This window comes from Panthera uncia (genome assembly GCF_023721935.1).
Source record: "Panthera uncia isolate 11264 chromosome B3 unlocalized genomic scaffold, Puncia_PCG_1.0 HiC_scaffold_1, whole genome shotgun sequence".
Classification (NCBI taxonomy): domain Eukaryota; kingdom Metazoa; phylum Chordata; class Mammalia; order Carnivora; family Felidae; genus Panthera; species Panthera uncia.
In genome coordinates, this window is record NW_026057582.1 from 10,079,934 (window position 1) to 10,106,959 (window position 27,026).

At 55.3% G+C, this 27,026-nt stretch overlaps 1 protein-coding gene and 1 long non-coding RNA gene across 5 annotated transcripts in view; one reads left to right on the forward strand and one right to left on the reverse strand.

The window, feature by feature from the left end:
• Nucleotides 1-27,026, forward strand: part of ASB2 (ankyrin repeat and SOCS box containing 2) — a 47,147-nt gene that overhangs the window by 6,391 nt on the left and 13,730 nt on the right. Inside the window, exons 1-6 of one of the 4 annotated variants that reach the window (XM_049612235.1) lie at nt 7,817-8,033; nt 11,499-11,777; nt 18,456-18,545; nt 21,694-21,860; nt 22,661-22,816; nt 25,128-25,373. In XM_049612235.1, the coding sequence (XP_049468192.1) occupies nt 11,572-11,777; nt 18,456-18,545; nt 21,694-21,860; nt 22,661-22,816; nt 25,128-25,373 (865 nt within the window). In that variant the 5' untranslated portion in view covers nt 7,817-8,033; nt 11,499-11,571. Of the gene's footprint in view, nt 1-7,816; nt 8,034-11,498; nt 11,778-16,747; nt 17,213-18,455; nt 18,546-19,685; nt 19,843-21,693; nt 21,861-22,660; nt 22,817-25,127; nt 25,374-27,026 lie in introns of those variants that run through there. The other 3 variants (XM_049612234.1, XM_049612236.1, XM_049612237.1) reach the window with 3 other exon arrangements.
• Nucleotides 2,363-7,704, reverse strand: LOC125909221 (uncharacterized). Its single transcript, XR_007453614.1, has 2 exons — nt 5,816-7,704; nt 2,363-2,822 (listed from the first exon to the last, which is right to left on the reverse strand). It is a non-coding gene; the product is annotated as an uncharacterized LOC125909221 (long non-coding RNA).

Genomic DNA, 27,026 nt, shown 5'->3' on the forward strand with positions numbered 1-27,026 from the left:
GGAGCCAGGCACTGGCCCAGTGCTTGAAGTGATTTCTCTTATTGACGCTTCTCAAGGGCATCCTGAGTTAGAGGTGATCATGACTCCCATTTTCTAGATGTGGAAACTGAGGTTCTGAGAGGTTAAGGGTCTTGCCTGGGGCCAGACAGCTAGGAGGTGTTAAGTTCGGGATCAAACCCTGGCCTCTTGGCCTCCAGGGTTCACATTCAAAGCCACGGCCTCCCTGGGGCCCAGCGCCGTGGTAAACAGACCCGCCCCTGGCACAGTCAAGGCATCATAAGGTCCCTGTATATTGTGGACAGGCTAGATCCAAGAGAGTTCTCCCGAAGGAGTCACAAAAATATCTCTGGACCCGCCCAATGTCCTTCCATTTCTGAGCTACAGAGGGTCAGGCTGCCCAGAGGAGGTGGCCGGTCGCAGGACTGGTTTGTATTTTTACCTTTTATCCTTAGCACCTTCTTTCGGACTAATTAATGCCCAGGAATATAATTGGCTCCTAACTTGCCTGATTTTTTTAAAGAAAGGGACACAAAGGAGAGGGGTAGAAAAAGAGGAAAAGCAGGCAAACAGAGAGAAGAAGAAAAAGATTTCAATAAAGGCAGTGGGGGTGGGGAGCGAAAAACAGAAAGGAGAAAGACTTTGGTGAGACCCTGATTCAAAGATTTCCAGGCAGTACTGCGGTTGGATCCAGGTGAGGAGGGGGTCTGGGAGGGCCCTCCTGCCCCGCTGAGCCTTCCCAATGTGCAGACTGGAGCTAGGGTTTCCAGAGCCCCCGGCCCCCCTGGGGCCAAGGTGAGGGCTTATGTTCTCCTGCTGCCCAGGACCAGGCTGGGCAAGGCAGCACTTGGGTTGCAGAAGGGCAGGGGCGATGGCTGTTGGAGTCTCGGACCTGGACCGGAAGGCCCCCTCCCCCGCCCCCCAGGCTGCCGGCACAGATGGCAGGGCCTGGCATTTGCTGAATCCTGGGCAGAAACTGGGTTGGGGCCTGGAATCCAGCACCCAGACCTGTTTGCAGCTGAGCCCCACTGGTGGGTCTGGCTGCAGTAGGAGAGGGACAGGAAGATGGGACAGGAGATGTGCGGAGGGGGCTAGGGCCAGCCCCCTGCAGGGCCAGCAGGTGAGGGAAGAGCCTTCCGTCTGGGAGACTGAGGCAAAGGTGACCGAAGGGCCCGGAGGTTCAAGCTTGGGGCCCAAAGAAATAAAATGGAAACCTGGCCTTCGTTGATGCTCCTCTAAGCTGGTGCTCACGGCGCTGCCTCAGATTGTGGACCTTTGGGTCTGTGTGGAATTAATGCTTTTCCTTGGAAAACAGATGGTTTTCCACCCACAAACAAAAAAAAAATTTTTCCATTGTTTTTCCTACTTCCCTCTCTCCTCACCCTCTTTCCTCCTGCTTTGGGTGGCTTCCTCAATGTACACCAATAAATAAATAAACCCCCAAGACTGGTTGTCAGAGATCCACGCAGAGTGAGGTCAGCAAAGGGCGCTCACCTCCAGACCAGACGGGGCCCTGGTCTCCCTGGCCCATCAGATGGGCAGAGCCGGGTGGCATGGCTGAGCGGGAACAGAGCCAGCTTTGGACGGGTTCAAATCTCCGGTCATCACCTCCTACCTGGGTGACCTTGGGCCAGTGCCCACCACTATCTCAGCCTCAGCTTCCCCTCCATACAATGGGGAGAGAGCCTGTATGGGGGGGGTGGGGGAGACCTGCCGCCCCCAGAGCAGTTCCCCTTGGTAACTTCCAGCAATCCTGGCCCAACCTTGGAAGCCTAAAAGTCCTGGCCTGAGGGAAGCCAGGGGCTTGTAAACTGCATCAAAGGGTCGGGGATTAGCAGAGCTGGGAGGGACTTCTTAGAATCTTTAAGAGTCTGGACAAAAGGCTCAGAGTCCCCAGCAGCTGTGAGGCCCGAGAGCCAGCAGCCAGAGGCCTGTCAACACTGCTCCACTGCAGAAACCTACCCTAGGGCTTTGACCTGAGCCCCTCCTGGGGCCCCGAGCAAAGTGGCCTGGATTCCACTCCCCATCTCCTCAGGGCTGGCTCACCCCCGGCAGAAACTTGCAGAGTAAGTGACCCCTGGCCGCTGCCCTGAATACTCATTGTCAGAGGGTCCTATGAAAAAGGGCAGGGAGGCCAGTTCTCAACCCACTGGGCCAATTGCGACCCAGGCCTCAGTCTTCCCTTCTGCACTATGGGAAGAGCGCTACCCCACCCCACCAGGTACTGGGAAGGTCAAATGGTGCAGTGGACCACAAATACCAGCTCCCTTTATGATTTAGTTTTTCAAGCAGTAGGACCCAGGAAGGGGAGAGAACATTTGAATGATTTACAGCCATGAGCCCTCAAGCTTGAAGCGTGTCTGGATTTTCTGGAACCCTCTACAGCCTGACGGAATGGCAGATCGGAGAGAGAAGTTTTGACAGAAACTTACTGGGCTTTGCATGGAGTGGGGTCAAAGACCCTGGGAGCCAAGTCCCCGCTTGCTCGCATGGCCCCGGGCTGTCAGGATTGCCTCGGGCCGAGGCTCATGTGATCTTTGCAAGAAACTGAAACTTTTGCAATTGGCAGATGGGTAGATTATGTATTACATATACTGTATGCGCTTGTAAAATAGATGTGCACGTATTCCCATGTACACATATACACATAGACCTTCTGATTACATACATGCGGCCTTCAATGTGACTCCGGCCTTTCCTCAAACCCACAGAACAGAGGGATGCTGCTGTCGGCTACATGGGGGGAGGACAACGGTCAAGTCCGATGCTGTAGGCTTTCGTCTCTTCCTTGTCAGTTTCTCCCTGATGTGCCTCTGTTTCCTCATCTGTAGAATGGGAACAACAATACTCTTATCACAGATTTATCAGGCGGCTCAAACTCACAACGTGTGTGAGACCATAAATTAACTGCAGGGGAAGGCATTAGGGGGTGGTTTCGCAAACACACATTGCGATCGGCAGTGACAGATGTACGCGACAGTGTGCTGTGTACGAGCTAAACCGAATGGTGAACACGCCCCTCTCACACCTGAGAGACGCTTGTGGACACCGAGGAATACTTATGCCACACCTGTCATTTGTAGGCTGTCGCCTCATATATAAATTCAAACCCGCGACTGAGAGGAGAGTGGAACAGGTTGTGACTCCTTCCCGAAGCTCCTAGGACAGCGGGTGACGCGAGCAGGAAGGGCGGAGGGGGCAGGAGGGACCCTGGGGAGCAGAGGATTTGCAATGAGGGGACAGAATCCAGCCTGGGTGCTGACCCCATCACTGACCCAGCCACCCGGTCGGCGGCCACAGCCACAGCCACAGCTTTACCTCCCGACCACAGCTGTCAAGAGAAGGCTGGCTCGCTGTTCCTGTCGCTCTTTTTAAATGGAGGACGGTGTAGGAGAATCCAAGCCCCTCAGAAGGCGCCTCCTTGGAAACTGCCAACTGGGAACGAGGTCTAAGCGAACGTCGTCCCAGCAGGGATGAGTCAGAGCAGAGAATCACAGCATCTTGGGAGCCATTGAATGACATTAGACGATTTTCCTGGGCCACTGGCTGCGTGCCAAGTGCTATTCTCCGCATGTATACGCGTTACCTCATTTCATCTGATGACGCTTCCAGGGGCTGTATGCTCTGATTATCTCCATTTTACAGATGGGCCGAGTGAGGTCCCCGGGGTGGGGGAAGTAACCTGCTCCGCATCGCACAGCCAATAGGTGGCAGGGCCAGGGCTGAACCCGGGCAGTGGGACACCCGTGGCTGCACCACCTGCCGGTGCAGTGATCTTGACAACAGCCCCGCTTCCAAGGTTTGACTCATTCATTCATTCATCCAGCATTTAATAAACATCTACTGTGCATCTGGCCTTGGGTTACGTCCTGGGGTCATGACACGAATGTGATAGAGTCCTGCAATTTGGAAGTTTCTGGATTCTGTGGGGAGATAGGCCCAGAGCAGGCCATTAGAGCAATGGAGGCAGCTCTGGATGCCTCAGACATCAGATCAGGGAGGCTTCCTGGTGGAAGAGATGCTTGAACGGCATCTGGAAGGACGACTGGCCATGTGACAGGCAGGGAAGGGCCGGGAAGGTGGATGAGCAGGGTTCCGTCTATGAACAGCCTCACATCTGGAAGCGGCTTGCCCCGTTCGTACTCCTGACCCCGGTCCCTGGTTGAGAGGCAGCCTGGGGTGCTGGATGATGGCTGCCAGTTCCCCTCCTTGGCCCATGCCCTCCCAACCATGCCCCCATCACCAGTTTTCCGATAAGACACCGACGGAGCCACTCCTCTCACCGCAGCTCCCAACAGCCCTGGGACCCTACCCTCCGCTCCGGAGCCACTGCCCAGGCAGCCCCTGGCTGGCAGCAAGCTGGGATCTGTGGGAGGGAAGGGACTGAGGGCAAGAAGGACCGCTTTGTAAATGCTATTGTTTCATCCTCAGCACAGCCCTGCAAGGGCCCACGTCTGTGTGCCCATTTCACAGATGGAGAAACTGAGGCCCAGCTTAGAGGAACACTGACTATGGATGGGCCGGGTGCTGCTCAGAGTGCTTTGCATGTGCTAAGTCAAGGAACCTTCAGAGTCGCTGTTGTCCCATTTTACAGATGCCACCTGGAGAGAGAGCTCCACTGGAGCCAATGTTTGGGGTGTTGCAAAGGGGGCAAGAGAGGGGCCCCCGGAGGCCCCAGGGGTGGCCCTGGTCTCTCCTTTCCAAGCTGGTCTTGGACTGGCTGCCCTTGAACTCCCCTCCCTCTGCAGGCCCCTCGTTTCCCCGGGTAAAACCACCAGCCTCCTGCTTTCTCTGGGAAAGGGCTATTTGTTATCCCAACCAGCCTCCCAAAAGGTCCCTAGGGAAGGCTGGCCTCTCTCCAGGACTCAGGCCTAGAAGGTGGCCCAGCCCTGGGCAGAAGCCTCAGAAATCAAGCTAGGCAGCATGCAGAGAAAGGAAACTGAGGCCAGAAGAGGGACAGGGCATCTCCCAGGATCAGTGTCCCTCTCTCTGACATGACATAGGCACTCTTATTAAGTCCGTTTTATGGACAGAGAGCTTGGGATTCTAAGGGATCACACAGCTAATCACTGGCAAGGCTGTGACTTGAATCTGGTCAAGCTGACCCCACAGGCTGCTTTATAACTGCCCCTGCCGCTGAGACCGAGCAGCGCCAGCCGCCTCCACCCCCCACCCCCACCTCCTCCGCCAGGAGACAGACCCCAGTGTCCCTGGCAGGCATCCCGGGCCTGTAACTGCTTAGGCCCAGGGCTGCAGAGTCCCCTCCTGAAGCTCTCCGGGGCTGAGACCCTCTCCCCCGGGGTCCCTTCAAGGCCATTGTCTACCTCGCCTGTCTGTGTGCACCTTCCTCTGGGTAGGTCCAGGGCCTGATGCGGGCTCCCTGCCCCGGTGTAGGTCAGGCATCCTGGCTGGATGAAGATGGCAGTGTTACCCCCGCCTGGTCCGAGCCGATGCGCGTGCTGGTTACTTGGATGGCGTTCCTGGAACACCGGAGCTCCAAATCCCAGCTTTCCAGCTATCTGTCCTTCCTTGTGTGAACCTTTTCCTTCCCCTTCCTGAACCTCAATGGCCTCATCTGTAAAATGGGAGCAACCACACAGGGGCCTCAAGTCCTTTCAGGAGTGGAGGTATAGAAGAATTAACGTCAAGCCGAGGGAAGACGTTCCTGCTTTCTAGAGCTGTTGTCAGGACAATGCCATGAAATAACTGACAAGTCTCTGGATGCCACCAGACCTGTTGGGGAGGGTCTGGGCCACACCTGTTGGGGAGGGAGTCTGGAATTGGCTGTAGGGGACTGACAGGTCCAGGTCATGCTTACCTGGCTCCTCCCACAAGCGTCTGGTCAGGAAAGGGGCCCAGGAGCTGGGTGCTGTCCTTACGCCTCTGATCAGCTCATGTCAGGCTGCAGGGCCAATGGCTGCGGGAGGGGGTCCTGTCGACTGCTTGCTGGGCCTCCTACCCAGACACTGCCCCCGCACAGGCATCGGCTTCTAGAACGTGGTGAAGTGGGTGGTCTCATTCCCATTGTTACTGATAAAGGAACTAAGGCCCAGCAAGGGGAAGTGATTTAAAGAAGGTCACACAGCTAGTAAGTTGCAAATTGAAACTAGACCTGGGGCTTCTGACATCCGGATCTGAGACCCTTCCCCTAACACCGGGTTCCTTATTTCCTCATGACTAACGCTAAGCTCTTTGCATATGGTAGACCTGTTAAGGTGGCCATAGGGGACCCTTGGGGACAGGGAGTTTGGGGGTTAATAGCACAAACACAAACCAAATGTCTCACTGAGTTGTAGAGGCTAAAGAACCAGAACAGCACTTGGAAACCCAAAACTCTCTGTTTGCAATGGGAAACTGAGGCCCAGAGAGGGGCAGGGACTTGGCCAAGGTCATACAGCACTCTAGTATCAACATGGCTACTATAACCCAGGTCTCTGTCTCTCTCCAGTGTCTTCCCCCTTGTCAACCTGGCCTGGAGCAGATGCCCTCAGATGGGGGCACAACGATGCCAGGCCAGGCACTGGGCACCAGCCCTTCCGGTCAGTGTAGCACCACATGCGCTGATTCCTGCCTTGTGCCAGGTCGGGGTGGGTCGAAGCCTGACCCTGGCCCTGGGGCAGCCAAGGGGGTCACCTCTCACTGGGCAGAGCCCATTCCCCACCCTCCCGAAGGTGAGCTGGGCCCACCCAGACCTCAGGCACAGGGAAGCAGGGCGCCTGGGTCAGCTGGGCTGGGGACCCACCTGGTTGCACAGCGCCCCTGTGGGGACCAGAGGATCAGAGGACGCGCTCTAGGCCATCCTGATATTTAACAGGTGGAAAAATCGAAGGCCAAAGAGAGGAAGAGAGGTGCTCACAGTCAGTTGTTATGTGAACCTAAATCTCTTGATTCCCCGTCTTTGGCTATTTTTACGATACACAAAACTAATGTTGATGCTGCTACAAAAAATCAACATCCCAAACATCAGGCACAAAATGATTCTGAGGTCACAATGCCCCTTCCCCTCCTCGAGTGTGGAAAACCAGCATGGCCACCTGACATGTTGATCGAGAAAAGGGTTCTCGGCCCTGGCTACGCACTACAATCGTTAGGGAAGCCTGGAACATTGCAGTGCTTGGGCCCCAGCCCTGGAGGCTTTGAGTCCATCCATCTCGGGTGAGACCAGGGCCTTGGCATGTTTTCAAGACTCTTGGCCAGACCTGAGAACCATACTTTAAGATGATTTTGACTGCATAAAAAAAAAAGCCCAACTAACATTTGCTTAAAGCAGAAGGATCTTCAGTCTCTACCTATCAAGCCAGAGAGGGCAGACCAGCATTGGTTCAGGAGGTCAACAATATCATGAAGGACCCAGAAGACCTAAAAACGTTCACTCTGTCAAACTCATGGTACCGGCACTTTTCCCCTCATGGTTACAAGATGGTTGCCGCTGCTCCAAGCATCAAGTCCTCCAAACACAAAGCAGGGGTGTGGGTGAGGAGTTATTTTCCCCACTGCTGTCTCTTTTATTAGGAAGATGAAGTTCTTTCTAGGAGGCCCCAGCAGAATTTTCTTTATGTGTCTTTGGACAAAGCTAGGCTATAGATCCACCCTAAACGAGTCACTGGCCAAGGGGGTGAGATCATTCCAACTGGCTTGGAATAATCATGATTCATCCATGGGAAAGGGCACTCTGTTGTCTGAAGAGTTCTGCTCGGGCACTGCTCTGTTGTCTGTTGTTCTGCTGTCAGAGGAGACGGGGGAACTGGCTGTTGGGTAGGCAGTCATGAGGGTACAGTAAACTTTAACCAGGCATTCTCTTCCCATGGCCTCGGGAAGGAGACCCAAGGTCAGGTCCACACGTGAACTACTGACCACAGCCCAGAGGGAGAAGTTGTAGCAGCAGAATACTTCTTGGAAGAAACTAGGCAGGCATCCTGGAAGAAGAGGCACACTCGATCTGGGCCTTGAGGAGTGAGAAGGGATCCTGAGGAGTGCAGAAAGGAGGAAGATGAGTCGGCACAGCCCAAGCAAGGGCGCTGGGGTGGGAGCCGCAGGTGGGTTGGGGGAAAGGTGCGTCTTCGTCTTACCTGGAAGGTCAGGTGTGCTGGGGGCATGGGTGCAGGGAGAGTAAGAAATGGATTCAAAGGGCTGGAAGTCCCGGGCAACAGGTGCAGGTAGAGGAGGGACTTGGTGAGGTCTGGGGTGTGGGTCCTCAGAGGGGACGGTGGGTGGGTGGGGCTGGGACACCGCCGTGAAGGCCACTGCCGAGGCAGGCAGGAGGAGATCCGGGCCTGAGCCAGCCAGGACGGGTGGAGAGAGGCAGACAGAGGCGAGTGATAACCAGCGAGACTGAGGCAGGGCACAGAGTCATTGTTCCCAAATGCCTGTGTGCCGCTCGCTCGCGAACCTGCTGTCGTCAGACCTGCAGCCTCCTCTAGCTGTGCTTGAAAAGCCCAGACCTGCTTAATAATAACTTGGAGCAGTCGTTGTGACCCTCAGGGCTGTTACCAGAATTAGAAGGGTATCTATCAATATCAGGGTATTTTTTAAAAATTTTTTTAATGTTTATTTATTTTTGAGACAGAGAGAGACAGAGCATGAACGGGGGAGGGTCAGAGAGAAGGAGACACAGAATCCGAAACAGGCTCCAGGCTCTGAGCCGTCAGCACAGAGCCCGATGTGGGGCTCGAACTCATGAGCCATGAGATCATGACCTGAGCCGAAGTCGGCCGCTCAACCGACTGAGCCATCCAGGCGCCCCTCCTGCTTTATTCTTTATTCTTCAGTTTTTCTCCTAAGTGGTGGTTTCCAGTCACCTGTGGAGCTTTTCAATAGAGGTGTCATCCCTGGGCCACACTCCCAGAGATTCTGACTTCATTGGTCTGAGACAGGGGGTCCCAAGCACCATACTCTTTAAAACCTAGTTTGTATACCTTTTAATGATTTTACTTTTTTATTCTTTTTTAAAATTGTTATTATCCCTTTCCAATAGGCTCCATGCCCAACATGGGGCTTGAACTCATGACCCCGAGATCCAGAGTCGCGTGTTCTGGACCGACTAGAGCCAGCCAGGCACCCCTACTTTTTAAGGGGTTATTGCAGTATGATGTGCTCACAGAGGTGTGTAAATAAAGATCACGCTTGAACAGGTTCCTCGCAAAGAGAACCGACCAACCATGTTACCACTTAGCTCAAGAAATACCAGGGGTGCCTGGGTGGCTCAGTCGGTTGAGCGTCCGACTTTGGCTCGGGTCATGATCTCGTGGTCCGTGAGTTCCAGCCCCGCGTCGGGCTCTGTGCTGACAGCTCGGAGCCTGGAGCCTGCTTCAGATTCTGTGTCTCCCCCTCTCTCTGCCCCTCCTCTGCTCATGCTCTGTCTCTGTCTCTCTTTCTGTCTCTCTGTCAAAAATAAATAAACTTTAAAATAAAATAAAAAAAAAAAGAAATACGGTGTGGTTGGCTCCCCAGAAGTCTGGCCCATATGTCTTCCCAGTTAGTAACCGCCAAAGGTCACCGTCGTGACTCCTGTCACCACAGTTTAGTCTTCCTATGCTGGCACTTTGTATAAACGAGTCATGGATAGATGCTCTTTATGATCCGACTTCTCTCCCTCGCTATGCTTTGTAAGAATTGTCCCATTGTGTGGAGTGGTGGTTTGTCTATCTTGTTGGTGCATCACGCGAACACACCCCAACGCGGTCACCCATTCAACACTCAACCCATTCAAATGTTCAGAGACACTTAGGTAGTTTCCACTCAGTTTTCTTACGAATGGCACTGCTATGAATATTTTGGGGCTTGTTTTATGGTGAATACACGTACATGGTTCTTTTGACCCCAGAGCTGGGACTGGAATTTGGGGGTCACCGGATGCGTCTGTTCAGCTTTGGCAAATGCCATCAATTTTCCAAAGGGCTTTTTACCATCTGATACTCCTACCAACGGTGGTGGGTGATCCGGTCGCTTCACGTGCCCCGCCCCCACCCCCCACCCCCCACCCCCCGCTATTGCACATCTTTTCCATGCGGGCCATTCTGTTGGGTAGACAGTGGTGTTGTATTAGGATCTTAATCTGAACGGCCTCCCAAACACGTGGGAAGTCCGGCATCCTTACATCTGGTTCTCGGCCACTTGGATACCCTTGGGCATCGGTTAGCTGGAGCCCCAAGGATGCTGTGTCACGAAGCACCCCAACTCAGCACTTATTCTCATGCTGTGGGTCTGCGGGTCACCGCAGCTGGGCTGACGTGGGCTTCCGGTTGCAGTCTCGGCTGGGAGGGGCTCCCCTGTGCGGGTTGGGCTCAGGCTGCCCCAAGTAGGTCCACTCTGGGGCCCGGCTAACGGGCAGCGGCTCCGGGGCGACACAGACCCCACTGCACGTGCACATGTCAGTAGCCGCTTTTTCAGGTTTACCAACGTTCATGGGCCAGAGGAAGTCACGGGGCCAAGCCCGATCTCAGCGGGGAAGGGAACAGGGATACCCTTGCCTCCGGGGAGCGGGGAGTGAATATTTGCTAAACACACCAAATTATAGCACTGGTATTTGGGGTGGTTTTCAAACGGCCTCATGGGTTCTAATGTTCCGCCAGGGCTGAGAACTACTGACCCACGGTCACACTGCCTGTCCGCCAGTCAAAAGAGAAAGCAGGCTTCGTTGATTTGACTTTATTTCCGAAAATGAGTTGATTCAACCAAAGTCCACTTCTCCCCGAGGCAATTTCTTTCAAGAAGAGAGTCCTTGGAATTCACAGGGCAAATCGTTTTAATGATTGATTTTAACTAGGTCTTGCGGACCCAAGGGGCAGGCCCATGTCTGATTGATCTCTAACGTTCTCAGCCCCGGCCCAGCACAGAGACCAGGAGACGTGCTGGAATGGGAGGTTGTTGGAAGGAAGGAACATAGACAGTGTTGTGTAATCTCGGTGACGGCAGGGATTTTTGTCCGTGGGCATCATTGTTATATTGCCAGCACTTAGAGGCACACCTGACACGGAGTAGGTGCTCAATAAATACTCTGTCAGTTAGTGAAGCATGCATGCACGTGTAGACAAGCTGTCTGGGACGGAAAAATGAATGGTGGGCAAGCGGATGGTTGGTTGCATAGAGAGATGTAAGAGCGGGTGAATGGGAAGGTGGGTGGATACGTGGACAGGTAGGTGGACAGATAGATCAGGGGACGGGTCACGATCGGTTGGATGGATGATTAGGCGGTTGGATGAATGGGCAGATGTAGATGGGTAAATGAGTAGGTGGGTGGACAGATGGCTGCACGGGAGAATGAATCAACGGGCAGATGGGCGAACGAGCGGATGGATGGCTAGACAGGTGGGTGTGTTGATGAGCAGACGAGTGGATGGAGAGATGGGGAGCTGAATGGATGTTTGAGTGGATCACGTGACAAAATGAATAGATAAACAATGATCGTGAGCTTGCCAGAGGAAAGCACAGCCTTCCCTGCTGGTCAACATAACTCTCTTGCCAAACTGTTAGTGACCAGGATGGTTTCGGTCTCGTCACAGGGCTTTCTGACTTACTGCTTTCTCCTCCCCTCGGAGTGCCTCTTCTGGAGGCCGGGGTGAGAGGCAGAAGAGAATGACCATGGAGATCAGCGCTCGGGGCGGACAGCGTACCATCGGGAATGAGGAATACAGCCTGTATAGCAGCCTGAGCGAGGACGAGCTGGTCCAGATGGCCATTGAGCAGAGCCTGGCTGACAAGACTCGGGGCCCAACCACGGCTGAGGCCACTGTGTCCACACGAGCCAACCGCCAACCTGCCCATTTCTACCCATGGACCAGGTGAGCGAGGAGAAGCCAACTAGGATACCCGTGAGGTGCAGATCCCAAACGCTGCTAACCCAAGACCAAAGCCTCGGTCTGTAGGGTACCTTTTTACAGCTTAAAGACTCACGTTTGTTATCGAAACTTACCGAGGTTTGACAGGCCAGGCACTCTAGTAGGCGCTATACTCGTTTCGCCTCATTTAACCCTCTTAAAGACCTTCCAGGAGGCTCTCTGCTATATTCCCATTTTATAAACGAGGACACGGAAGCTCAGGGCTGGTAACTAGTCCCAGGTTGCACAGCTAGTAGATGGTGTTGCGGAGACTGGAACGATCCGGTTCCAAAGATCATGGCTCGGCTTTGTACCACTGGCTTTATATGTGAATGCGGTGGGGTTGATGTTCTGAGTCCTGAGCAGAGCTCCCCACCTTACCGATGCAGTCTTCCTGGGAAAACACGTCTGAGAAGTGAGGGACATTTGCCCAGCAGAGTCACCCATTCCTCCTTGGCTCTGGCTCCCCTGTCTCAGCAGGACCTCAATGGCAGGACCTCCTGGGGCAGCACCGTAGAAATATGATGGGAGCCACCCCCGAAGTTCCACACAGGCAATTCTGAATCTCCTAACAGCCACACTACAAACAGGAAGACAAAGAGGTGAAATCAATTTAGGTGGAAAATATTATCATTGCCACGTATCCTCAATAGGAAAATTACGAAGGAGACTTTTACGTTCTCTTTGTCCTACCAAGTCTTTGGAATCCAGTGTGCGCTTTGCCCTCACAGACCATCTCAGTTCAGGCTAGCCGCATCGCCACGGCTCACCAGCCACATGTGGGCAGCACAGATCTAGAGGGCACCTTCTTTGCAGGAGGTGGGAACCAGAGAGGTAATCAAGCATTGGATCTTAAGATGCTTTTAGGAGGGAAAGCTATGTTTAAAAATGCTCTGTTCCTCACTGAATCTAGGTCAAGTCCGTATTTGGGGGGGGGGGGGGGGGTGGGTGGAATGGTTATGTTCTGTGGCCTCAGGACATGGGCCTCGAATCTCATTGTCTCCAGGGGCGCCTGGCTGGCTCCGTCAGTGGAGTGAGCAGCTCTCAGGGTCGTGAGTTCGAGCCCCTGGTGGGGCATGGAGCCTACTTAAAAAAAAAAAAAAAAAATCTCATTGTCTCCAGCAGCCAGCTGACTTTCTGTGTGGCCTTGGGCAAGTCCCGTAAGCTCTCTTAGCAACAGGGGACAGACCGTCTCTAATATCCAGTCTCAGGTGACAGGGTTAAAGGTGGGTGGTGGTACATCCCAGCCCTGTCCTGATGATAGCCACCAGGCGCTCCCCAAAGTGACTTTGGCCCTTGCTGAGGCTGGACCTCCTCTGCCAGGCAGATTGGGCAAAGACTCGGGCTGCCCTACACTGAGGAACCTCTTCTAAGGGGGAAGATGGGCAGCCTCCTTGGGCGGCGGGAAGGAGTAGGAGGCACCAGGTTACTGGGCTACACCTTGAGGGTGTCCCATTCTGGAACCCAGCCTTAGAAACAGAAGTGACTTCATGGCCGGTGCTCTGGGAGGCCCTGGTTCCTGTTCCGGCTGGTTCATCCTAAGTCAGACCACAAGTTCCTCTTTCTCAAGAGGAGATCAGATAGAGAGAACATCCCCTGGGGTATCTGCAGCCTTCTCCCCAGTGTGGGGGGGCCCCACCCCCCGGCCTCCTGGGGACACTTACAAACGTTAGAACGGAGTGGGCTCGTGGGGTCCGGACCCTGACCTCCTCTTTCCTCTGGTGGGCAAGGAAGGACAGACCCACCATGGGACACAAACCCTTATCCAGCCTCCTGAGACAAAAGCTCTCACAGAGGAAGGGAAATGACTTACCCAGGGTCGCACAGCCATCACCTAAGTTCCAGGCACAAGTCATACAGGGGAGGGGATTCACCCTGCACCTTCTCACTCCTGATGGGAGCTGAAATCTCCCAGATTCAGCTCTGCCCTTTCATCTCTGGAAGACGGGCAGGCTTGGGTCCTGCTGGGGAAGCCCATGCCTCCCCCACCCCCCGCCCCACCCCAGATGCACACTGAGTGCTTTCCATGCGCCCAGCACACAGCCTTTCAGCTAATCCTTCCAAAAGCCGCGCAAGGTGGACATTTCTGGGCTCGATGTTATAAACGTGCACACAGCAGGACCAGGAACAGAACCGACGTCTGTCCCGCTCTGCCGCTCGGACGCTTAACCAGCTCTGCCCATCCTGCAAAGGCCTCTTTCCGTGCCTCTCCTTCCTCCGCTTTGAAGTGGGGTTTGGGTCTCATTACAGCCACCTCCTACCCACAGAGTTTCAGGGTCCCCAATGGCAAGAGACACGCTGGTTTGTGCCCACATTCCCAGACATGGCATTTCAAGAAGCACAGGACCCAGTAGAATCCTTTTATCCCCAAATAGCAGACTCGCCATCCAAAGCCCAGAGCAGGTGTCGGGACAGGACATGTCCCAGGGCTCCACATGGCTGGCTCCTTCTCAATGGAAGGTCACCTCCTCAGCAAATCCTGCCTGATCACCCTTCCAGGTCAAACAGGTCTCCCCCTTACTTGCTCCCTTGGCTGTTTTCTTCATTGCCCGGACTATGACTTACAGTTTCTATGCACTTGTTTCGGCCACAAGGGCAGGGGCCTCACTCATCTTCCTTCCTATGAAGCCTCTTGTCTAGCACACAGCTCTTGACCCATAGCAGCCACCAAATGGCAGTCTGTGAGCGACTATTGGGTGAATAAAGGAATGTATAGAAAGGTAGCAGAGTAGAGTGGAAAGAGAAGTGGGTTTGGAGGTTCAAATCCTTCTTCTGTTACATACTGGCTGTGTGACCTTAGGCAAGTTACTTAACCTTTCTGAGTCCCAACAATCCTATCCTTAAAATGGTAATAACAAAAACTTGCCTAGCCGACATGCAGTGTTCTTATGAAAAGCAAATAAAATGGCACCTTCTTCACATCTCCCGGCTTGAGTTGACCTTCACCCACCTCCTCTCTGAGCACCCAGAGCGCCCACGTCATGACCGCCTCTGTTTCATGGACAAGCTTTTGCGTCACTATAGGAAGGCATTATCTGGACTCCTGAGATCGTCCCCAACTATACTATAGAACCTCTTTGGGGACAGGGAGCAGATATTGCCTACTTTGGTATCCTCAGTGCCTGGCAAAGGGCCTAGATTGTTGTAGGTGCCCAAGAAATGTTTTGAGGCAAATAACTGCATTTCAAAACCAATAAAATGCTCTATAAATATAATTTATTGTTTTCACCTTGTGACCAAAATGGCGACTGTGGACGCAAAGGTCAACTGAGACTTCGGGGTCCTAGAAATGAAAGCCAGATCCACATCCCAGAGAAAATATAACGTCCCCTTCTAAAGCCATTTTTTTCCAATTTGCTTCTCTCCCACCACGATGTAAGAGATGAAGTCAGAAACATGCATAGGGATCATCTGCTGAACCTTGGCCCCCTGAGAGCTCCCTGAAAGGCAGACCCAACTTCCCGTCCCATGGAGAAGTAGGGTTCATGCAACCATGAACCAGAGAGCCCAAGGTTACGATGATGGACCAGCCCACAGTGGGCCCAGGAATCTGGGTCTTCCCAGTCTTTAAACTTCTGTGCGTTTTTAAGGTTACATTTCTAAGACGACAACGGAGGAAAGCATAAAGTAGAAATTTGTTTGGGTTGATGTGTGCACAGCTGCAGAGAATTCAAATCAAACCACCCACACCGACCGTGCTCTTAGGAGGTGCCAGGTGCCTTCCTGGCACCTGGATGTGAATCAGGCCTCGTCCCTCTCCTCCCCAAGTTTGCAGTCTAACAAGGGTCCCAGATGTACACAATAGCCCAGCAGGAAGGGCACAGCAAAGAGGCTTGCCTCAGTTTCAGAAGGACACAGAGAGGGTCGATTCCCTTAGCCAAGCAGGTGAGTTTTGCAGGATGAATAGGAGTTCGCGAAGTAGGCTGGAGGAAGCAAACCTCTTTGAACCTCTGGTTTGAGCCACCGGTGTTCAGCCGGGTCCAGCCGAATTTAATGGCCTCCCTGGGGTTGTCAGCTCTCGGAGAAGTTGGGGAGCCTTGTCATTGCAGCCCAGGTCCCCACTCTCCCTGAGCCTGACCCGTGTCTGGAGTAGGGGCCAGGACGTTTGGTGACAGTGCTGTACTCCTGACCCCCCGAGCTGCCGCCTACGTGAAGGACGGGGGCCCTACCTGGGCCTCTTCCAGGGCATGACCTGTGCCCACATCCTGCCAGGTTTCTCTTACCTCTGATGACTAACCCCGGTGGTTTTCTCTGCTGGGAATTCCCCCCCTGCCTCGGGGCTGAGGGGAAGTGGGGCCCGCAGCCTTGACCGGACCGGCTCCCCATGTAGCGTGAGGCTCAGCTCAGCACTTGGTTGCTCTGAGCGCTTGCCCTGCCCATCCCCCTAAAGCCGAGTTCACGACTGACCACAGGGTTCCCGGAGGAGTCCCTGCTCTCTTTCCCCCCTCCCCGGAGACTCTATGGTCTGCATCCCGGGCCCTGGCACAAGGCTTGGGACGGAGCAGGGAGTGGGAAACTCTTGTTGCGCGGGACTCTGTCTGCCTGCTTCCTCCTCTGCGAAGCGGGATCAACATCCAGCCGGTGGGGAGGACAGAAGTGAGGCGAGGCCCTGCACGGTCGTGAGGGACATCCCCGTCACCACAGCTGTCACCCCCAGCCGCCTCGCCGTCCCTGTCTGGCTGTCGTTATTTTGCCATCAGAGATAGTCCTGGTCTTAGGGTGGTGTGATGGGTTTTTATTGGCGCTTATCGTCTTGCTAAAAACATCCTGGCAGCAGTAACACACGGGCCAGTGATGAAGGTGGCTGGGACTCCAGGATCCTGCGCAGACAGAGACCCAGAGCTTTGTCAGGACCACACAGTTGGGGGGGGGGGGGGCTGGTGCTGCGAGCTGGGCCCCAGGCTGCCTTCCACCCTGCCCAGCATGCTCTGCTTTCCGGGGGGTGGAGAGGGGCCTCGGCAGGGCCAGGCTTTGCACAACCACCCCCTTCCCAGGATGTGGTCTCTTAGATCTGTTTGACACGCAAAGTTTCCACGTGAGTTCATTTCAGCAAAGGCTCCGCAGCTACAGAAGCAGTGGGGAAACCCCCCCGTCCGGTCGTGCCTCCACATCTTACAAATGAGGAAACTGAGGCACAAAGGGGGGCGGGGGCTTGCTCAAAGTCGCAGGGCCGGTCAGAGTAGAGCCCTTAGAGCCAGAGACAGGATGAAGAGGCAAGAGGCAGGGGCATCAGGACCTCTGCAGACAGACCTGAGTCGGCCTCTGCTCTGCTCAGCTGCGAGCCCGGGGCAGTGACCCACCTCCCGGAGCCTCAGTTTACCCGTCTGTCAAGGGTGAGGACGTTGGTACCCGCTCTAGAGGACTGATGGATGGGCGCACACAGGTGGTGGTCAGGAAAGGTGAGTAGTAACACTCAGAAGAGCACGGAGGAAGGCAGTGACAGTGAGGAGAATGAAGGTGGCCGGCCTGGCGGTCCCCCCGTGCAGAGATGGCCAAAGCAAAGCGGGCCAGCTTCCTTGCCTTGCCTCCGCCCCCCTCCACCATGACCTGGCCTTGCTGAGGGCACCCACGATATCTGCAGGTTCTGGCCTATCTTGGAGGAGCGTGGGCCTCCTCAGGGTCACAGTTCCAGCACCTGCAAACACCACAGGGTGCTGGTCACACGTAGCAATGTCCTCAGTCCCACGGGGCACTCCCGAGGGGTGCGGGGGAACCAGGCCAGGCCTCCTGGAGTGTCCATGGCACCTGGCACCCCAATCAATTGGATCTGTGGCGTGGCCACCACACCCCCTTTCACCCCTCCCATTCTCACCAAAGCCCAAGGGGGTGGGGAAACTGAGGCTCGGAGAAGTGAAATCATGATCAAGCTAGTGGCGGACGCGTGCCGAGCACCCCTGTGCCTGGACCCCAGCTGAGCTCACTCGCTGCAGCCTCATGGCTTCCGACACTGGGTTATGCAGAAAACTAAAACCCAGAAAAGCTCAACCTGTCTGAGGTCACAGGGCCGGAGAGTGCCAGAGCCTAGATTTGAACCTGTGTCCGTCTGACTCCAAGCCCTGGCCCCCCCGATGGCCTTTTGCTGTAACTTCTGTCCTGCGTGTTCCTGGGACAGCAGGACCCTCTAACGAGGACCCGGCGGGGCGGATGCGGGAGTCCAGACCTGGTTTGGCTTCCCAGCCACGCTCCCTTGTCCCCCCGACAACCTCCAAGAACCTCTTGCCCATCCCTGTTGGGACCCAGCCTGGCCAGCCCGAGACTGAGCCCCTTCCATCCAGGGACCTGCCGCTGACTCTTCTCACATCCTCTCTGGTGAAGAATGTCACCTTGCTTCGTATCTGCCTCCTGCGGGGTTGGCTGGGGAGGGGGCCATGGGGGCGGGGATGAGGTTAACCTCATTGTTGTCTTATATGGTCATTTAAATCTCCCAGGGCTTCCTCCAAGGGCCAAAAATAATCCGGAGACACAGCAGCTGTGTCCAGCACACAGAGAGGACCCGGCCATCTGCTTTGGTTCAGAGCCCTGTGTCTGTCTGTCAGTCTTTCCCCTTGCGATCCCTCCATCCTGGATCCTGCCTCCGGCCATGACCCGCTTCTCTTATGCAGAGTATTTTTCCCTCTTTCACTCCTGCCCTGCACCCTCCAGGTCGACTGTGCCTCCTGAGAACCCGTCTGCCTCGGGCCCCATGGGCCTGTTCCAAGGGGTCATGCAGAAATACAGGAACTCCCAGCTGGCGTAAGTGACCCCCAGCCCCCAGACCGTGCAAGTCCACTCTTCCACCTAGGGTTAGTGGGGGGGTGGGGAGTGGGAAGCAGACCCCAGGAAGGGGGGCATCCTGGAGGGACCTCCCGGGCACACCACTCCCACGTGTGTCCCCCCTGAGACCCAGCTGAGCTGAGCTTAGCAGTCACAGACTCAGTTCAAGACTGTCAGCGGGGCTGTGCCCGTGACTGAGCCCGCAATGCCCCCCACGTAGGCCCCGGGGGCCGGAGCAGCCCCGTGGGAGACGGCCCTAGGACCCCCCCCAAAAGCCCAGAGGAACTCCGAGCCGAAGCTGATGAGTCAGCCGCACCTTCTGTTTATCTCAGTTTCCCCCCTGCGTCACCGTGGGTGTATCTGAGCATATCTACAACACTCACGCCCGTGGTCTTTGTTTTGCCTCGTTGCCTGTATTTGTTCAGTGCCAGGTGGTAAAATCCAGAAATAATCTGGGCTGCAGGAGGGGTTCTGTGTGCCTGGCACCAGGGTGCTGGGCTAGGTGCGTCCTTGGAAAACAGATCCGTGCTGCCCCTTCTCCGCCCCCCTGTATCGACCCCAGAAGCAGCTAAAAGCAAAAGAGGGGCCCCCCGTCGCGGGAACCCCTATCTCCTTGCTCCAGTTATGTTGCAGAGAGGGGAGGAGGCAATGGGCCAGTGTTTTGAGTCTCTTCCCAGCTCTTTTCAAACCCTGCCGCCCCGACTTCCTTGGTGCTGTGGGTGGAATTCTGACGGTCTGGAAAAGGGGGCCCCAGACTCTGGTCTCGGCACTGCTGCCCCTTCCTGTGTGGCTGCCTGTGAGTCGCTTTCCCTCTCTGAATCTCCCTTCTCTGTGAGAGAAGGTTGGAGAGGACAGAGCGGCCTCTGGGGTCGTGTCTAGCTCCTCAGTCTCTGATGGTCTGACACCCCCCAGCAGCCTCCCCCTACCTCAGGGCGGGGCTTTGGCTGAGCTCCTAGAGCAGCAGTCAGCATGTGCGCCCGAGAGCTTCAGGGTCCTTGCACCACAGCTGGACGAGAGCCAGGCTGGGCGGCAGGTCCTGGGAGTGTTCTCATGAGACTGCGCATCCCCCACCCCCACCCCCCACCCCGTCCACGAGAACAGCCAGCCCTCCTCTCTTCCACTTCAGCTGGGGTCCCACGGGAGACCTGCCAGGGGAGCCGGGATACATACCCAGCCGGGCTCTTCCTGACGCCAGCAGGGGCTGCTCTGGCCGCTCGTAAGAAGAGCTCACCGAGCTGGTAGTGATGGCGTTGATGGGGACGTCGGGGCTTATCTGGTCAGTTACCCAGTTTGCTCGTGGGTCTGTAACTTAACCGGCATCTGTGCTCTGAAGCTATTAATAACCGGAGGGGCTGAAAGTCAGGAGGAAGTGCCGCTCACGACGGAGGAAGCAGCTGGGAGGGTCAAGGGGCCGGCCCCGTAGACCCTCGGGGCCCATCCTGCCCCCTGACATGGGTGAGCGCCCTGGGAACAAGGCCTGCCTCCGGTCTCACCTTCTCCATCTAGGAAATGGGAGCACTTATGCAGAACATTCCCCAGGAGTGGATCTGGGACTCACAGCTGTCCTGGTCCTCACTGACGCAAGGATGGAGGGAAGGGAGCTCAGTGAATGAATGAATGAATGAATGAATGCATGAGTGAAGTAGCAAAGAAGTTGTCATTCATAGTAGCCCTGAAATCTCTCAGACATTCAGAAGTTTAAGACTGTGCAGGCTTCATACGTATTAGTCCTTCAAGGATGGAAGTCTTTCAGCAGCTAAAGCTTCTAGGGGTGAGGGTAAAGGGTGAGGAACAAGGAAGGGAAGACCCCAGAGACATGCTCACTGGAAAGAGCCCCCCTCTGAGGGACTCTGGTCTCAGAGCTGCTTGATGTGCAAACTGGCCCCAAAGGTTCCCGGTAAATGCTAGCACACTGCACTGAAGCAGCTCCCACGGGGTCAGTTATCCATCCGTCTGGGGGCCGGCACTGTCTGCCCGAATCCTCTTGGTAGACGTGGTCTCGGTGTAACATTAAATGCAGCCCTGCAAGGCGCAGGGACAGAGGGCTTCCTTCCCTAATTTTCTTTTGGCCACCAAGGAGCCCCGTCTAAAAGATACCCTCAGTTTCCATGTGTGGAAATGAACGAGCCTGCCATGTGTCATAGACTTTCCCTACATGGTGCCCACTTGGAGATAAAGGCGTGGAAGGACCCCGGGTCCTGGGCTGCTCGCAGGGGGACCAAACACTGGCAAGGCTCGACCGGAGCCCCCACATTGACTTGTATAGGCCAGTTTGTCCTCCAAATGCACAAAGGAGGCCGTTGCAAAGAATGTTTTGAACAAGATACAAACAAAATTCCCAAAGAAGCAAGCAAAATGCTAGTAGGGGAGAGGTCATCTTTTTGGAAATGGAAGGAAATAGAAGAGATGAAGGAGTGAAATAATCGTTAGGTTCTGGAAGTTTCCTTCCTTCCTTCTTTCCTTCCTTCCTTCCTTCCCTCCTTCCGTCCTTCCTTCCTCTTCCTTCTTCCTTTCTCTCCTTCCTTTCCTCTCTGCCTTTCTCTTTCTTTCTTTCTTTCTTTCTTTTCTTTGAATATTTATTGAGTACCTATTATGGACCAGACACTGAGCTAGGCCCTGAGAATGAAATCATGAGAGATGGAAGAAATAAAGGCGCTGTCCCTGTCTTCCTGGGACTCATAGTCCAGCGGGGGACACAGATAGCATCAAATAACTGTTCAGAGACACGCAAAGGCCAATGGTTACATGAGGGCTTATGACCGGAGGCAGGGAGAGGCTGACCTGGGCCTGTGGGCCGCGCTTGACAGGCCTGAGGAAGCTGTGATGGATAGCTGGTGGATGGATAAGCCAGAGGAGCCAAGGTCAGGGCCAAGGTCGGGGCCGAGTTCCAGGGCACGCCCATGTGGTTTAGGAAGGATTATTCTCCTTATTGAGGAGGACACTGCCGGCAGGGGGCTGAGCACCTGTTCCAGACCAGCAGGGGCCAAGCAGGACCGAGTGGTCCCACAGCCAGCACTGCCCCCCGCCACCAGCAGCCCCGCGTTCCCTCTCCCTGTGGGGAGAAAAGCGGCCCGCCCCTCCTCTGCCGCCTGGGTCCTGAGGAGTGCCCCGCCCCTTGCTGTCACAGGCCTGTGGACCCGGTGCTGAAGGCCATCAAGGAAGGTGATGAAGAGGCCTTGAAGGCTATGATCAAGGCGGGCAAGAACCTCGCAGAGCCCAACAAGGAGGGCTGGCTGCCGCTACATGAGGCGGCCTACTACGGCCAGCTGAGCTGCCTCAAGGCCCTGCAGCAAGGTGAGGCCACAGCTCCGGGTGCAGCCAGGGCTGGGAACAGGACTGGGGGTGGGGCTCCTTCTTTTCCAGAGCATCTTGGGCAGGGGGAGGGTGAGAGGCAAGATTCTTACCCCCGTGGCAGAGTTAAAGTCACCACGCTGGGAGAGAAAAGTGGCTTGCCCTCACCCGCCCTGCTGCCACCGCTCTGGGCCTTTCAGGACAGCAGAGCCTAATTCCTAGAAAAGGAGTGGGGGAGGGCTGACTTTTGGGAGAGCCACTGCCAGCTTGTTCCAGAATGTTCCAGGGGCTGATGTGGTGTGGAAAATACTGCAGCTGTGCCTATGCCCCGCCAAGGCTGTCCCCCACAGCTGTGGGAACCTGGGCAAATCATGCCTCCTCTCGGAGCCTCGCCTTGCCCCCAAGCCAGATGTGGATAAGGTAACACTTGCAGACAGGACTTACCTCTGCCCTGAAGGAGCGTGAGCCCCAGACAGCCCGCCATACTCTAGGGCAGAACCAGTTGTAGGAGACAGAGCTTCTGGCCGTGGCTGGTGGGATAGGACAGGGTCATTCAGAGAGGGAGAGGGGTTCAACCAGGGAAAGCTTCCCAGAGGAGGTGGCATCTAAGCTGAGATAATGCAAGTGGGAAGCTGAAACAGCCCCGTGAGAGCAACGGAGTCCAGGGCCAAAGGATGGATGGTATATTTAGGTGGATGCCACACATGTCTGTCGTTGGAATTGGGCAGAAATTGGGGCCACCTTTGTGTTGGGAAGGTGGGAGCGTCTTCCCCCTTCACGAACTCCCTGTCTGTTCTCCCCAGCATACCCTGCAGTCATCGACCAGCGCACCCTGCAGGAGGAAACGGCCCTTTACCTGGCGACGTGCAGGGGACACCTGGACTGCCTCCAATCCCTCCTCCAGGCTGGCGCCGAGCCTGACATCTCCAACAAGTCCCGAGAGACCCCGCTCTACAAAGGTGAGCCCCCCCCCCCCAGTGGGCTTCCCTGGGGAAGGGTCCAGAGGGTAGGTGGGCAATTGGGAACATTGCTCCCAAAGTGCATAACTCCCTCCCTAGCCCCCCTTCTCCCCAGCCAGGGGTCTCCTGTGAAGGGCGGATGTCTACGGGCCACACTACCCAAGTCCTCCTGTGGGCCCGGCACGCCGAGGAGCGCTGAGGGCCCAGAAACAAAAAGCTATGATCGGTGCCCCAGCGCTCTCCCAGCCCAGTGGGCAGCGACACACAGACAACATAACAGCCAGGCAACAAAGAGCTCGGCATGATGCACCCGGGAGCATCGGGGAGGGCTCTAGCGTTGGGGGTGAGCACCCACAAAAGGGGGCGTCGGAGCTGAGCTGGAACAGGAGGCTGTTTCCAGCTGGACAAGCAGAGGGAACAGCATAGGCAGAGGCAAAGAGGTATGAAAGAAAATCTGTACCTCCGGGACATTTAAAACAAACCAGAAACTTAGCCTAGCTCATTCAATACATCACCCGAGGACACTGGCATCTCTAGCAAAATCTGAATCATCGTAATAGCTGGTATTTACTGAGTGTTTACTCTGTGCCACGCACTGTTCTTTAATTTAACCCTAATATCCATCTACATAGGAGACGGGCATTACATGGGAGGTATCTCCATGTTATAGATGAGGACCTAAGGCACAGAGACATGAAATGAGGCACCCAGGATTTCACACATGCTAGCAAGGGGCAGACCTGGGATTTAAACTCAGCAAGCTAGCTGCCTCACAGTTCATATGCTGAACTATGACATTATAAAGCGTCCAGTTCATGCCCACGGGCTTAAGCAATCAGGCTTGGGTCTTGCGCATACAAATATGAGAGGGCCTTTACGCTTTGAAAAACTGCTTTCTCGTGTGACTGGTATCCAGTACCTGGAATATTCCACGGGAAGCAGGTGCCTGGCAGCTGGTAACTGGGTCCACTGTAGACCCGAGATAGAAGTGTTTCTCAGAAGTCGTGTCTGTCCGGGCACCAGAGCCATCACCTAGAGGCCGAGCTGCCCAAAGGGAGCTTCCCGAGCACTGGGCAATTCTCAGCCGAGGCTTGGGCCCTGGTGCTGAGTGCACTTCTCCCACGTGCCAAGTACTGTGCCAGAGTGTTCCATGCACTCCCTCACCCAGTACTCTCACAAGGTCCTCTCAGGAAGGTTTTATTATCTCTGGTTGACAGGCGAGAAAACCAAGGCTTCGAGAGGTGGGGAGCTTTGCCTGGGGTGCTGTTTGAAACACTACCCAGGAAGCCCCCTTTCTCTTCTTGCCCTCACCCCTGCCTGACTCGAAGAAGTGGTAAATTTAGACAAGAGCCCAGCAGCCTCCATGGTGATAACCCTGGACCAGAGCCAACAGTGCATTTAGGTTCTAGAAAGCAATGAGGCTTGGGGCGCCAGGGTGGCTCAGTCCGTTAAACATCCGACTTGGGCTCAGGTCATGATCTCACGGTCTATGAGTCTGAGCCCCGTGTCAGGCTCTGTGCTGACAGCTGGGAGCCTGGAGCCTGCTTCGGATTCTGCGTCTCCTTCTCTCTCTACCCCTCCCCCACTTGTGCTCTGTCTCTGTCTATCAAAAATAAATAAACATTAAAAAAAATTAAAATAGAAAGCAATGAGGCTTAAGAGGGAGGTGTGAGCAGATCGAGAAGACTCGACAAGACTTTGTCTTGTACGCAGAAGACAGATTTTACCTCAGTTTAAGTGTGTAGCCTGAGGAAGGGCTTTGAGCAGGGCTTCTGGGACCCTCCACTTCTCCTGGCTCTGGTGATGTAGAGGACTGCAGCCTGTAGCGCTGGAGAGGGAGAGGAGTCAGGGACACCCTGGAATATTCCAAGGGACAGAGACTCTGGGCCTGATTGCCTGAGTTTGAATCCCTGTTCTGCCACTATCTGTGTGACCTTGGGCAAGTCGCTTAACGTCTCTGTGCCTCATTTTCCTCCTCTGTCGGAAGGGGGATGATGGCACTACATCCTTTATAGGTGACTGGGAGAACTATATTGGAGGGGCCCAGAAAGTGCTTTGAACAGAGTGCCTGCCACCTAATCTGTGCTACGTACACCAGCAAATATTACTGCTATGAGTAGGACTGTTATTTTAGGTGTGCGTCCTGGGTAAAGTGCAGGGACTGGAACTCGGGACAGACCCAGTGGATGTCTGTGGACGGAACGTCCAGCGGACGAACGGGTGAATGGACAAATAAATGAATGAAGTCTCGGCCGGCCGGGTCCGGCCAGGGCCCTGCTGACCACCCCGCTTCTTTGTGCCTGGGCTGCAGCCTGTGAGCGCAAGAACGCGGAGGCGGTGAGGATGTTGGTACAGTACAACGCGGACACCAATCATCGCTGCAACCGAGGCTGGACCGCTTTGCACGAGTCTGTTTCTCGCAACGACCTGGAGGTCATGGAGATCCTGGTGAGCAGAGGCGCCAAGGTGGAATCCAAGAACGCCTATGGCATCACCCCCTTGTTCGTGGCCGCCCAGAGCGGGCAGCTGGAGGCCCTGAGGTTCCTGGCCAAGTACGGTGAGTGCTAAGGGTCCCCGGGTCACGTAGCCCCCAAGGGGCAGCGCTGGGGAGGACCTCAGACGTCTAAGGGGAGGCAAGCTTAGGTCATACTCTGACCTGGGAATAGCATCCTCTTGGAGGCCTGTGTTGAGAAGGGATCTGAGGCTGTGTGGAAGCTCGGTGGGAAGCGTGTTGAGACCCACCAGCGACGCCTGCAACGAGGCACAGGCCGGGGCGGGAGGAATGGCGTGAAACACGTGCCGTCGCTAATCTAGCCCAACATCCTCATTTTACGAATGCGGAATCGGAGGCCCAGGAAGGGGAAGTGACTTATTTGCAGTCCCGTAGCAAACTGGTGGTGGAACAAGCCAGACCCTGGGTCTCCTGACACGTCAGCTATTTCTCTTTCCACCCACATCACACCTCAAGGCCAGGAGGAACCTCAGACAGCATTTAGGTCACCTCCTCAGTGTACACGTGATGAAACCAAGGACCAGGATGGGAAAGTGATTTGTCCAAGGTCTCGCCGCGAAGTAGTGGAGGAGTTGGGATTTGAACCCGGGTCTTGGCACTCTCTGCCTGTGGAAAATCTTAGTCACGTTATCGGGAGAAAAGACACCAATATTGCCCGCATCGTGAACAGAAGACCCCGGGACAATGGGAGGCATTGTTCTGGCTAAAGGGTGTTGTCATTCCGTTCTTCCCCGAGAGAACCCCTTCGATTTCTTTTCTCTCTCTGTGGGAGGTGAACCTCCCTCCCTCCCAACAGAGAGGCCAGGAGCAAGCCAGACCCTCGGGCTGAGCTGAAGTAATTGGTTGAGGACCTTCCGTGTTAAGCGCGAGCACAGGATAGGCTAATGGGGTTTTCTCCATAGCCGTACGAGGTAGAGAGTGTCTTCATCCCATTCAGTAGATAAGGCGACTGAGGCCCAGAGAGGTGAAATGGTTGGTCACATTAGAGCCTGGGTTCCAACCGCACGCATTTGACTCCAAACTGCACGCTTCTTGCACTTGGCCATGCTACCCCAGGCCTCGAGAATTACCATCGTGGGACTTTGCTTGGCTAAACATCCACTTACTCAGCACGCGCCTGAGCAGTTGAGAAAACAAACCCAGGGCCCTTCCTTGCAGCCAGGGACAAATCTGGACCGACCCGCATGAGAACAAAGGAGCACGGGCAGGGTCCTGGGAGCCCAGGCAAGGAGGCTGGGCAAAGGGCAGGGTGCTCAGCCGGCAAGGGGAACCGGCCGACTCTGAACATCTGTCCAGCTCTCCTGCCGACAGTCTGAGTCAGGGTCTCGCTCCCTTTGTGGGCTGAGTCCATTTTTAAGGCCAAATATTTTTCTTGTGAGAGCGGGCGGCTTTGCTGGCGGGGTCCAGGCTTCCAGGGAGCCTGACTTCAAGAGCTTGGACCCGTTCACTGGCTTTCCCTCAGGGTGGGGGGGGCAGAACCAGCCTCTGTGCCCCAGCCCTTCCGTGCTGGAGAACCGGCCTTTGCTGAGTACCTTCTCTGCGCCCAGCACTGTGCCGGGAGATTGTCTTCGTTTGTTTGGGCCACTGTAACAGAAAACCATACGCCGAGGGGTCTACAGCCTCAGGTGCTCATTTCTCATGGTCCCAGAGGCTGGGAAGTCCAAGATCAAGGTGCCGGCAGATTCGGTGTCTGGTGAG